Raw genomic sequence first — 12,951 nt, 5'->3', positions numbered from 1 at the left:
TCAGCAATACGACATGTATACATATCAACAATGGGTGATAGGCTGAACTTGGCGCAGCCTCCATATTGGATGACTGTGAGATCATTGTGATGTCGTCAAACGGAACAGTGAAACTTATTTTGGAGAGCGCACGTACCACAACTGTCTGGTTTGCTTGCGGGGTTCGCTGTCGGGTGTTGCACTGCTACGTCATTTCGCCACTCCTCCTGGCAGGAACAACCGCCAATTCCGTCTGGATTGCTGAAAGCGAAGCACTTCGCTCATGTCTCGAAGATCAATTACATCCGCGGCTGTGGTTCCTACTGCTTCTGAGGATAACGCCAGAGGCATCACCGACCACCCTGTTCAAGCGGAACCAAAAGTTACCCAACCTGCCTTCGACTCTCAAACAATTCAGGTCGTCGCAAATTCCCCAGCGGCAGCTGAGAGTGACAATGAATTTGCGCTACAGCAAACGCTGACTACAGGTACAAAGCCACACCCAGTCAGTCCACTTGCTATCACCCAGAGCGTTCATCAGAATGGGCACGCGATATCCAAGCGCGTGAAGAATTATCGAGCCCTCGTAAATAGTTTCAAGCACATGCAGCCGTTTGCTCGAGACCCCGATGGAAATTACCCAGTGAAAACCAATTGTGTATTCTGTTCAACTGGGAAACCAACGTCGGTATTTTTCCCGTGTCAGCACATGTGCGTCTGTAACCAGTGCGTTACCTCAAACGATATGTCACCCGACTTTTCAATGAATCCCGAACGTTGGTAAGGAATTGTAAATTATCCTACGCCACAAGTAGTACAGCTAACTGTCGTTTCTCTTCGTAGCGTTTGCCCAGTTTGCGGGGTCAATATACACCTCATCCTACCGCACACAGGCAGCGAGGAGGAGAAGTACTGGAACTGGGTGCTGTCAACCAAACCTACACTGCCGTCAGGATTCCTGAAGAGCTTCAAAAGTGCCGGAAAAAAGCTCAGCGAGGACTCGCTCGCAGAAAGTAGGAAGTCAACTGTCGAGTCAAACACCCCTCGCGGGTTTGTAGATAGTGGCATACCTCTCCAGCGAATAACTCGACCCAGCCGCGGAAATACGTGGGCGCCTACACTCGCCAAGAGAGCATCTGCGTATAGGTTGGGGGTGTCAAAGAAGCAAGAGAGCTGCTCGATCCTGTGAACTCCATCGTCAAAATATGAGTCCTCGATTTTTGCAGGTACATGTACTATGACATCTTTGGTGAATCAGATCCCGTGTGTGCGATTAAAACACTGATCAGACTGCGATGAAATACTGCCATAAGTATTTGGAGACGAAAGCTGCATATGGTATTTATTTTGGAGCTACTTGTACCATGGTGGGTCTAAAGTAGCATTCCGGGATTTCAATTCAGCAAGTAAAGTACAGGGTCTTTTGCACCAGCATGTCTCGAAAGTCAATCACGTCGGCAACCGTCGTGCCCACCGCCTGCGAGGATCAAAACGACAACTCCTCTCTACCTCTGGACGTCCTTGACCGCAACGTGGAGGCCAATCAAGAAGCGATGACAACACTAACACCTGCGCCCACCACTGACCTGGCAACGACTGAAGGAGCTCTACAAATTGCAGCTGGAATTCAAGACACTACAGCAGAAGTACCCACTTCCACCGACAGCGAAGATCACCCAGTGCAGCAATCGTCTCCCCCGAAACCGTTCCCACTCCCACTCTCTCACGGTATACCGCAGAACGTGGAGCTTACTGACCGCGGTGGGTTTAAGCTTGTAAATAACTACAGGGCACTAGCAACCACGTTTAAGCATCTCCAGCCTTTCGCCCGATCTCCGGACGGCACCTACTCAGCTGAAATCGCCTGTGTGCTGTGCGATGCAGCAACGCCAACGTCCGTGTTCTTTCCATGCCAGCACATGTGTGTTTGCAACTACTGCATTGCCACGAATGACATGTCACCAGAGTGCTCACTGAATTTAGAGCGATGGTAAGTCGACGTCCTTGCATAGTAAAACTTGTGTTCTTATTAACTAACAACACTTGCATCCTAGCGTTTGCCCAGTCTGCTCTGCAGATATAGGTATCATTCTTCCGCACACAGGCACCGAGGAGGATACGTATTGGAAGTGGGTGCTAGCAACCAAACCACGCCTGCCGTCGCAGTTCACCAAGGATTTCAAGAACGCTGTCCAGAAAATAAGCGACAGCTCATTAATGGAGGGGCGAAGAAGTACGACTATCGGAGCAATCACACCCAACCCATCCAATGAACCAAGTGAAGCTACCAAACAACCGAATCGCCGGAGATCTTGGGGACCATCGAATTCAAGGAGGAGGTCTGCATATATGGTTGATCCATCGAGAAAACAGGAAACCTGCTTGATCTTGTAACCAAAATGCTACTCTCCCACGTCGCAACGTCACCGTGCGTTCGTTGAATCCCGTATGTGTATTATAATAAACGTCAATCTGAAAACCTTACCAATCGGGAAAGTAGCCTTTATAATGGTGAAAAAGACACCCGCATCCTTGGCTCGCTGCCGATTCCACTTTTGCCGTGGCAGATCATGTAAACTGTTCGTGGATAGATGGCCAAAATAGGCTTACTATTCCTGTCTGGGCCAAGACGGTAGAGGCTACTCAGGTTGAGCTGCTCCGGGCGGTAGTTTTACATCACCAGAGTACATTGAGCTTCGGTCTGTCCAGACTGCAGCGCTGACGGAGAAATGGTTCGTGGCATTACCTCCGCGACAGTCGTCCCAACAGCTTCTAACGACTATGGAGAGGCTGCTGAAGTACACTCCCACGCGTCAATCTCGGATGAGGAGGAAAGTGGCGTGAACACCTCCGAGGAATACGATTCTAATATTCCCGCTTCACCAGTAGCAGCACTTCAATCAGACCAGCTTCTCCAAGCAGCATTCAATGCTCAAGCATCCGGGGCACAACTAAACTCAGCAGAATACGCTGCCTTTGATGGCCATCCACCTCAAGCTGCTGCACAAACCGCGATAACTGAAAAGATTGCAAACCCTCAACAGCAACAGCCAGGCACCAATGGGGTCCAGACGAAGACCATCCCACCTCTGATGGGGAAATCGTTGCGCCAGCGATCCCAGTCTGCTGTTATCCAGAAACAAAATGGAGTCACACTCACAAAAAATTACCTGGAACTTGTGAAAGATTTCCGTCAATTGAAACCATTTACGCGTCGTCCCGATGGAAAATACCCGGCTGATACCCTTTGTGTCTATTGCGTCAGTGCGAAGCCCACATCTGTATTTTTCCCGTGCCAGCACATGTGCGTTTGCAACGACTGCATCGAGTTGAATCATATATCAGCGGATTATTCATCTTCAGCGGACTGGTGGTATGTAGTTCGCTTCGATGGACCCGCCACTTCTTTCGGATTTTGATCTCGTTGTGCTGCTTTTGTTCTGACTTTTACCAGCGCTTGCCCAGTTTGCATGGCTGACATTCGCCTCATTCTCCCCCATTCGGGTAAGGAAGAGGAAAAGTACTGGAAGTGGGTCCTCGAAATCAAGCCTTCGCTCCCATCGCACTTCAAACAGGAATTCAAGGAAGTAGGAAGACGCTTGAACAAGAACGCAACTCCAACACGAGGTCGAAGAAGCTCAATTGTGACAATGTTTCGCCGCGAGCCCACTCCACAAGAAGAGGCTCCGAAAGAACCCCCTCCAAAGCCCAAAGTTCCCGTCCTTGGACGCCGTCACTCTTGGCAACCTGGTGAAGTGGCTAACGTCCAGAACGTGGCTGCATCTAACGAGCACGAAGAAGCTCACAACTGCTCGATCTTGTGAGATGCACAACATAGTTCCATTAACAGAGATAACCCTTTCAATCCAACATCCAAACTTCATGCGTATTGACGCCAATTGACTCAGCAGCAGTTAGTCGCCTCAGCTACCGGACACCTTCCTCTAGTTAACAGTCTGGGGCTACAGGAGCTCACAACTTATGGAATACCCCGGAGCGAGCCATTGCCATAAAAGAATTCATGAGTGTTCAAAGCACCGCCAGTGTTGTCACTTGAATCACCATTTGCAACAGCATTGACAGCAGCTGCAACAAGTGCTGATTGCTTTCCGCGCTGAATGCGCTGCAACCGTCGTAATGCCCTCGAAATCGTCTCCTTGGCTTGTCCAGCAGCCTCTTCTCCAAAAAAGTCTGCAACGTCAGCATCATCCAGTGCTTCTTCAGCTCGCGCAAGTCCCTGCAATGCCAAGTCGATGGACTTGCGCTTCTCGTTAAGTACCGCCTCTGCATCTGCCGCTGGACCAGTTCCTAAATGGCTGTTAGTCGAACGGAGCTCCAATGAATCTGGCTGGTTCGATTCAAATGTTGTGGGGAGCCCAGCTGTCTCCAGAAATGAGTTTGATTGCTGCGCTTGAAATTCTTGTTGATGTGCCAGTTCTGTCTCGCCTTCTTGTTGTTCCTCTTCCTGCAGAAGCTGCTGAATATCGTACAATAGTTCTTGCTGCATACGCTCACTGGAATCAGCATCAGCATGAAGCCAGTAACGCAGTTCCTTCGCCAATTGGTTCATATCGTCGACAAGCTGCTTGTTCCGCATCATTGAGCAAAGTTCCATGACCAGAGCGTCATCGCTTACCTCTGGATCTGCTGTTGATACAGGGGGTGGAAAAGCAGTAGGATTCCCCAGGTGAGACTTAGCCCAACTCCCCCTGATAAGCGCCGGAGTAGTTGCTGCCCAAGCTTCGTCCAACAAACTCATAGCGTCAAGTATATGTGGTACACGCCCAAACGCAACACCTGCGCTTCCTGCAGGTTTCTTGCCGGCGCGCTGCATAAGTCGATACTTATCTTCAGCCGATTTCTCCAAGAAGCTCAGTCGCTCCTGAAAGAGGCCAACCTTGTATCGTCGTTTGAGATCACGGATCACAGCGCCATGGAGCGGCTGCACTTGAGCAGAGGAGCTACCATCAGCAGTACCGATCCCCGCAGCTCCAGATTCCGCGTCTTCCTGGCTAGTCAGACTCACTTCCCCACTTCCCGGTCGCAGCGGCAAAAAGACCGTCTTGACATTCTCCCGCTGGAACTCCTCGAGCCGTCCTCCAGGGTTTTCCGCGACGAGCAGCACAGGCTGCGTCGTGCGCTCTCTGATCGCCGGCAGGAACACCCGTTCACACCAATGCTGGAACGTGCGGTCGTCGCACCACACCTCTCGTTGGCTGAAGTAGGACGCGCGCATGCCCGCTCCTCCGTAAACTGCGGACACAGCTCCCTCCTCTCCCCCAGCTCGACTCAGCTGCGAGTTGAGCGGCGTCAGACACGACGGCGCCTTGTCCTTCCCCACCAGCAGCAATGGGATCTTGTGCGTGCCCGTGCCGTTGGCACACAGCAGCACCAGCACGCGCGGGGTCTTCCCGGGCGTCAGCAGGACCGCCGCGTCCGCGGGCTCAGCAGCAGCAGAGCCCGCAGTGGCTCGACCCCGCGCGGGGTCCACGACGTCCGGCAGCATCTGGTAGAACAGCCTGGCCTCGCTCACGGCGTAGACGAACTCGGGGCCGAAGTGGCTCACCGTTCTGCTGAGCCTGGTCCACTGGGAGGGCTCGGCCGTCTCTGCTGCTGCCTGGAGAGGGGCTGGAGCTGCACTGGGGGCTGCGGAGGACGCGCCCGCGTGCAGCGAGGCCGGCGCGAGGCCGTAGCGGCCGCAGAAGCGGTAGTACCAGCCGTTGGAGGCCTTGAAGTCGTCCTTGACGCGGTGTCTGGCGGCCAGCAGCTTGGCCTTCTGCTGCACGTGCGCCACCAGCAGCGGCACGCGGCGCGCGCGCACGCTGCAGATCCACTGGTGCAGCTCGTCCTCGAAGGCCACGCTGCGGGAGAAGCCGCCGCGCTGCCGCTTGTCGCGCGCGCCGCCGCCCGCGTCCGCGTAGCGCTTCTTCACCGCGTGGCTGCCCTTCATGAGCTTGCTGATGGCCGCGGGCGTCACGCCGTACTGGCGCGCGCACTCGGCGCGCGAGAGCTGCGTCGACGGGTCCTCCAGCCTCGAGATGATGGCCATGCGCTCGCTGTCCGTCAGCCGCCGGCCCTTGCCCTTGCCCGCCATTATTGCGACGCAGATATATGCGAGATGTTTTAGGTGGGAATATGGAATGTAGCCATGTTGGTGCTAGGGAAGTAGATTCACATTGCTACATGTAGTGGAGGCGGAGAGTGCTATACACCCTAGAGGAGTGTAGATGGAGGCTCAAGCTATTGCGTGAACACTCGGAGCGAGCAACTTGGTAAGACCCAAATGGCGTTTTAACCACATAAAGGTTGGAGATGATGCAATTTCTTGTTGCAGTCTTCTACGTTTGCTTTGTTTGCTCTTTTCGCTATGCACGAAGGCAATGCAACATGTACTAAGACAATGCTCGAAGATCGGGTTGAGAGTCTGTGCAGACACAGCCGCACTGAGTGAAGTCTAGTAAATGCTAATTGAGAGTGCAGTCGTTTCCTTCCTTTTTTGAACAACCGACACAGCAGCACCTCTCTATCCAAGTTCCCGATCTTGAAGCAAACATGGCCACCAAGACGCACAACAGCACTAGCACGGCAGCGCATGCGAATTCGCACGGGAGCCCGACCTTCGGTACCCACCGCCCTCCATCGGCAGGATCCTTACGGCCTCGTGGGAGTTCCAAGCGAAACCAAATCCCTAAAGCCAGGAAGAATCAGCTCGAGACCAACGACTCGTTCAAGGCGGAGGAGCAAACACCTGCCAGTGGATCTGCGGTGGAGAAGCGACTTGCTGCAGCTGTTCGGTCAAAACGACTCGACTTTAGTCTACCACGGCAGAACCTGGCTCCGTCAGAGCCACCAGCTTTCCAGATATTCCCCACTGTAGTTGTTGATCACGTGAAGCAAGGCCACATACTCACAGAACTCTGGCTCACCAACCACCACGTAGGGTCTCTTCCAGCTGAAATTGCGGTTTTCACGAAGCTTCGCGTGCTGGGTCTTGCCGGCAATGCACTCACCACTTTGCCAGCGGAACTTTGCCAACTAACTGCACTCGAGGCATTGTATCTCGAGAAGAACCGCTTCCAGACCTTACCGACCAAAGTGGCATTCCCACCGCAGCTTCGAGAGCTGCGTCTAGATAACAACCAACTTTCTGTATTCCCAGCACAACTCACCAAGCTGAGGCTGCTAAATCGCCTCGGCTTGAGCAACAACCAACTAAAAACGCTGCCTGAAGAAATCCACCGACTGCGGAATCTCGTGGAGCTCAATTTGGACTACAATCGTCTCGACGCTGACTTTCCCGACGGGTTTGCCGCTCTTCAGCGGCTGGAAAGACTCGGATTAGAAGGCAACTTTCTTGCTGAGAGGCCAGTAATCCTTGACCGTTTACCAGTTCTTTCGTACGTTAGCCTAAGCGGCAATCGCGCAAATTCATCTGTACCGAAGCGACATGACGGATACTTCCAGTGTGTTGAGAGTTGTGCAGTTGGTACAGATGTCCCGCACAAGAAGGCGGCCTACCGCAGTTTGGAGGGACTGCTGCCCTGCCGCGACCAGAATCTTTTGAATATGATGGGACACTAAAATCGCGCGTATCACAAACAGGTAAACAAACAATGTGATTGGGGTCTCCGATCTTCGTCTTTTTTTTTTGCGACCATGAAAGCTCTGCAACACTATCCTGGACCATCGCAGTGTACCGCGTAATATCGTGTTGAAAATATTGCCGTTATTTACTGCGATCATGGACGATCCGGAGATGATGAGGTCACACTCGTTCAAAGTTATCATTAAGTCGCATAAGCAGATAAACTTTACCCACGTGTTTCGGGCCCAGGTATCTCGATCTACATTTTCATCTTCCGATTTACCGCCTCTCGAGCACGCAACCTCGTAATGGCAGGATACGAATCAATGCCACCTTCCCCATCATCCTCGTTTCCGGCACAACAGCAGTCCAAGGATCAGCTCGGTGGTGACTCAAAGGTCGACACAACTGTCGACATTCCGGGTGAAGACGGCCTCGCAACACCTCGAAGTTTTTGGAGGCGACTCATAACAAACTACCGTGCGTTAGAATTCGGGTGTACACTCTGCCTCTATCCTGTGGCATACGTGTTCGCGTCGATCGATGTCTATGATCGTCAGATACCTGGAATTCGCGTCCGTCTGAACTCAACAGCGGAGGTGTGGTCACTGGATCCTACGATTAACGAGAAGAAGTTAGCGCAGGAAGTACCGATGTGGCTGTTGCTGGTGTTGGGGATCTGTCTCCCGGTGGGAACCAACCTCGTGGTGAACTACGCGCTCCCAGCGTTTTGCCAGGTTCGAGTCATCGCCCACGATACGCGGGACTTCCTGCTGAGCCTCTTCCAGTCCGTTGCCCTGGCAATCTTCATGACACAATTCATCAAAAACATCACCGGTCGCTTCCGCCCATGCTTCTATGACATGTGCAAGTGGAACCACGACGTTGTTTGGGACGGAATCACCAATTTGTGCACGTATACGGCTGGCGAGAAGGAAGGTCGCAAGAGCTTCCCGTCGGGCCACGCCTCCTTTGCGTGGTCAACCATGCTCGTCCTCACGGTACGTTGTAATGCTTGATTGAATGTCGTGATATCCTTTCAGCAGCTAACGATAGTGTGCAATAGCTCTACCTGTTGGGACGATCGCGTTTGAACTGCGCGAACAACATCTCAATGCTACGAGGTGGTCAGAAGACGTTGGCGATGTTCTTGTGCTGTCTACCACTACTACTGGCGGTGTGGGTTTGCGTGACTCGGTCTATCGACAACTGGCACCACTACAGCGACATTTTGGCCGGCAGCGTCATCGGTGTGGCAGCGGCAATTTTCGCAGTCGCCAACCATTATGGATCAATCTTTAGCTGGGAGTTCGCCGGACTACCTCATGAGACCATCCATGAGCGTCTTCAGGTAAGTTCTTACTGAGAACCGCACGGTGCGACTTTACTACTCGGGTAATGCGTTGCACAAACTGATGTACAATCTGTTCATTTTAGCGGTCGGAAACGTGAGCCACGACGTCAACACCAAGGGGCACGATCAATACCAATATGCTCATCAAACGACTAGATGAATAAGTACTGAACACTACCGAGACTCGCTTTCTGGTCGCGCGCGTCTTTAGGCAGCATTACCTGTCAGAACTCCATCAAGTCTCCTTGTATTACATTCAAATAAGTAAACTTGTGAGGCTCTCAACGAAGTTCAACGAGTTTTTTGTCTACTCGTCGCAAATACTTGTGATTGTGTTCGCATGTTTGTATGTGGATCATAATCGGAAGTCCGTTGTATACTTCCACAAGAGAAAGTGAACTCTATTCTTGAAAAGCAGGCAATGGGCGACTACCGGGTGCTAGACTTCGGCTGCGTTGTCATCGTCTACCTGTTGGCATTCGTGTGCTCGCTAATCGATGTGCATGAACGGCCAGTTCCTGGAGTCCGAGTCCGCCTAAACTCGACGACAGTAGTGTGGGCACTGGACCTGTGACGTGTTGCCGTTTGAAGACACTAGAACACGGCAGATTGGGAGCTGGAACTCCCACCAAAAACAACGTGTATTGCTTGTTCCTTGGAGTGCTAGTTGAGAACTGATTCTAATCTACTACCCGCCCTCACCTGCCATTGCTGGCAGTCCAGGAATGCCACCCAAGCCCAATCCTACAGAATCCAGTAGTGGCGCCTAGTTAAGCTTTGCTCAGGATACAGGTGCGCCAACCGTCACAGGACCCGTCAATAGATCACCAGAAGCTGACAGAAGAAGGTGCGCCGCTTGACTCCAAGTTTGAAGAGAGCTCCCTACTAACAATGAGCGTTGTTAGTGCCGATGTGGCTTCTGGTAATATTAGCGGTATCTCTGCCTGTAGGAGCAAACCTCATTGTAAACTTTGTGCTCCCAGCATTTTGCCAAGTCCGGGTCATTGCGCATGATACCCGTGACTTCCTGCTCAGCCTCTTCCAGTCCATGGCCCTGGCTGAGTTCCTCACCCAGCTCACGAAAAACATTATTGGTCGCTTTCGTCCAAGTTTTTACGGCATGTGCGGCTGGAACTTTGACGTTGTCTGGGATGGAGTAGCCAACCTGTGCACTGATGAGTCCGGCGAAAAGGAAGGTCGCCGGAGCTTCCCGTCGGGTCATGCGTCCTGTTCATGGGCAAGTATGCTAACACTAACGGTGCGTTCGGTTTCAGCGACCGCGGTGAAAATCGCCTATGTCATGTGCCGTTCATGACAGCTCTACCTGCTGGGTCGATCTCGCTTGAACTGCTCGAACTACGACAGTTCCGTGCTGCGACGCGGACGAAAGACCCCGATGGCTCTCTGCTGTCTGCCGCTGCTGCTGGCTGTGTGGGTTTGCGTGGCTCGGTCCATCGACAACTGGCACCACTACAGCGACATCTTGGCCGGCAGTGTTATCGGTGCAGTGGCAGCCGTCCTAGCGTTTAACTCGAACTACGGGTCGATCTTCAGCTGGGAATTTTCGGGGCTGCCTGTTGAGACCATCCACGAGCAGCGGAAGGTGGGAATGCCTGTTCTGGGCTGGATGAAGCAGTATTTTCTGTCGAATCGTGCTGACTATGTAAAATTCTGCTGCAGCAAACACAGAAAGTGGGCGATGTCATCCGCTGAGAAAGACCGATTTCCTGGTTACGTAACCTGAATTGTTTAGCTCTTTAACTAAAGTATAGTCTGGCATTTTCCTCCCGCTGCTGGCGCATTGATCTTATCGAACCTTACTTTATCTGCCTTGTCCAGACGAAAGACACGGGCACGGCTGCATAAAGGCAGCACCGCTTGTGGTCTAACGCACATGATCGTTCTCCAAGAAACCACGGAGCAGCTTGGCGCAAACAGCAGCAAGAGGAGACCGTGTCCATTCCGATGGTGGACAGCACAGTTCCATACAGAGTTGGACGCAAATACAGTACATTGTTGGTACTGTACAGTACCTTGTAGAAGCAGAAGCGACGATTACGGTATCACGTCAGACCTATTCGTGATCGCAGCTTGGGCATCCAGGACTCCTGGACCAGGACTCCTGGACGCCACCGCACGCAGCGGCCTTCCCGGCGCATAATCTCCGTCGCCACACCATCAGCTGGATAATGTGGCGGCATCAAGTCTCCGCGAATGGTGTGTCGCGACGGCGGGCCAGAGCGATGACGGCGCATGTATCCAGTACCGTTCTTGAGACGGGGTCGTGCGCGTAGGACTCGCCTGCTGTTACGAGCGCGTTTTGGTGTTTGAGGCGATTCGGAACCTTGTCCGGTCAGTCCCAACTCACTCTCGAATCTGCCAAGTTCCCAACAAGCGAGATGGTCGCAAGCGGCGATGTCGACGCGTACCAGTCGATGGCGCAGTCTCCGTCATCGTCGTCGTCGCAGTCTGCAGCGGACGTGGGCGACACGACGCCTGCGAGCGACGCCACCTCCGTGAACATTCCTCACGACGGTCTCGCCACTCCGCCCCGCAGCACCTTCACGCGCGTGCTGCGCGAGTACCGCGTCCTCGAGTTCGGCTGCACCGTCCTCATCTACCTCCTGGCGCTGCTGTTCTCCAAGATCGAAGTGCACCAGCGGCCGATCCCCGGCATCAAAGTGCGGCTGAACTCGACTGCGGTCGCGTGGTCGCTCGATCCGTCGCTGAATGAGAAGAAGCTGCACGAGCATGTGCCGATGTGGGCGCTGCTGGTGTTCGGGATCGGCCTTCCGGTGGGGACGAACCTCGTGGTGAACTTCATTCTGCCGAGGTTCTCCCAGGTGCGGGTCATCCCGCACGACACGCGGGACTTCCTGCTGAGCTTCTTCCAGTCCATGGCTCTGGCGCAGCTCTTCACGCAGTTCACCAAGAACATCACCGGCCGCTTCCGCCCGTGCTTCTACGACATGTGCAAGTGGGACTACGACGTTGTTTGGGACGGAGTCACCAACTTGTGCACGGACGCAGCCGGAGACAAGGAAGGCCGCAAGAGCTTCCCGTCGGGCCACGCCTCCTTTGCGTGGGCCACAATGCTCATTCTCACGGTACGCTACTGCTGATAGTATGCAAGAGAGGTATCTGAGACAGGAGTTTGCTAACTAGTGCTGTCGTTGTGAGCAGCTCTACCTACTGGGTCGATCACGCCTGAATTGCGAGGACCGCAATGTCTCCATGTTCCGAGGCGGACAGAAGTCGATGATGTTGTTCCTGTGCTGCGCGCCAGTGCTGCTTGCTGCGTGGGTTTCAGTCACGCGGTGCATCGACAACTGGCACGATTACAGCGATATTCTGGCTGGGAGTGTCATCGGCGCGGCTGCAGCCATTTTTTCATTCAACTACAACTACGGATCGATCTTTGGCTGGGATTCTGCTGGTCTGCCCCTCGAGGAGATTCACGAGCGCCGCATGGTAAAGCCCTAGCGGTTTGCACGATCGTTGCTGTGGTCGAATCCTAACATTGTTGGTGAACAACGACTTTGTGGGTCAGAAACAAAGGGCAAATGACGAAGGAAACGGCAGGAACTACCTCAATCGCTTGCCAAACTCTCGTCGCAACTTTGACGAGTCTCGTGAATCGCAGATCAAGCATCCGACGGGCCAAAGCGATTGCGTTATCGACCTGAGCAACCGTAGCAGAGGTTCACAGTAGGTAGTCGCAACGAGTGCAGCACGAGCTAGTCATATTTTATTCTGTTAATACACAAACGCATAAGGATTTGAATCGTTGGCTGTGATCCTACGCGTGAACAGAATATGCACCGAAGAGAAGGCTGGAAGTTAAAAAAGCTATCGTCACAACGCCTGAATTGGTTCTCAACTTCTGTCCTCGTGTCGACTCCATATAGGCAGTGTGCTGCTCTAAACGAATGAAGGAGATGCAGGATGATATTAGTGCTGGAAGCCAAGTCTTTCCAGCAAGCTTCGTCGTACACGTTGCTTATTCAGAGAGTATCTAAACGTGAGCTTTGTT

The 12,951-nt window shown here is 53.1% G+C and overlaps 4 protein-coding genes across 4 annotated transcripts; 3 read left to right on the top strand and 1 right to left on the bottom strand.

Annotated features, from left to right (window-relative positions):
* Window positions 1-688: 688 nt before the first annotated feature.
* IUM83_16201 (uncharacterized protein) lies at window positions 689-3,803 on the top strand (the record flags this gene model as incomplete). The annotated part of the gene is made up of 8 exons (XM_067941067.1): window positions 689-759; window positions 823-992; window positions 1,600-1,740; window positions 1,864-1,969; window positions 2,034-2,169; window positions 3,325-3,352; window positions 3,434-3,483; window positions 3,555-3,803. The coding sequence occupies 8 exons, from the start codon at window positions 689-691 to the stop codon at window positions 3,801-3,803; spliced, it is 951 nt and encodes a 316-aa protein (XP_067783607.1).
* Window positions 3,804-3,958: 155 nt separating this feature from the next.
* IUM83_16200 (cAMP-specific 3') lies at window positions 3,959-6,073 on the bottom strand (the record flags this gene model as incomplete). The annotated part of the gene is made up of 1 exon (XM_067941066.1): window positions 3,959-6,073. The coding sequence occupies one exon, from the start codon at window positions 6,071-6,073 to the stop codon at window positions 3,959-3,961; it is 2,115 nt and encodes a 704-aa protein (XP_067783665.1).
* A 2,144-nt stretch (window positions 6,074-8,217) lies between these two features.
* Window positions 8,218-10,631, top strand: IUM83_16199 (Phosphatidic acid phosphatase; the record flags this gene model as incomplete). The annotated part of the gene is made up of 5 exons (XM_067941065.1): window positions 8,218-8,565; window positions 9,729-9,765; window positions 9,824-10,176; window positions 10,237-10,521; window positions 10,599-10,631. 5 exons carry the CDS (start codon window positions 8,218-8,220, stop codon window positions 10,629-10,631), a joined length of 1,056 nt encoding a protein of 351 aa, XP_067783645.1.
* A 686-nt stretch (window positions 10,632-11,317) lies between these two features.
* Window positions 11,318-12,630, top strand: IUM83_16198 (Phosphatidic acid phosphatase; the record flags this gene model as incomplete). Its single annotated transcript, XM_067941064.1, has 3 exons — window positions 11,318-12,025; window positions 12,102-12,389; window positions 12,469-12,630. 3 exons carry the CDS (start codon window positions 11,318-11,320, stop codon window positions 12,628-12,630), a joined length of 1,158 nt encoding a protein of 385 aa, XP_067783646.1.
* Window positions 12,631-12,951: the final 321 nt, after the last annotated feature.

The sequence above is a fragment of the Phytophthora cinnamomi genome, assembly GCF_018691715.1.
Source record: "Phytophthora cinnamomi strain GKB4 chromosome Unknown Contig98, whole genome shotgun sequence".
Taxonomy (NCBI): Eukaryota; Oomycota; class Peronosporomycetes; order Peronosporales; family Peronosporaceae; genus Phytophthora; species Phytophthora cinnamomi.
The sequence above is the reverse complement of the archived record's forward strand: the minus strand, read 5'-3'. Positions and strand labels throughout refer to the sequence as shown.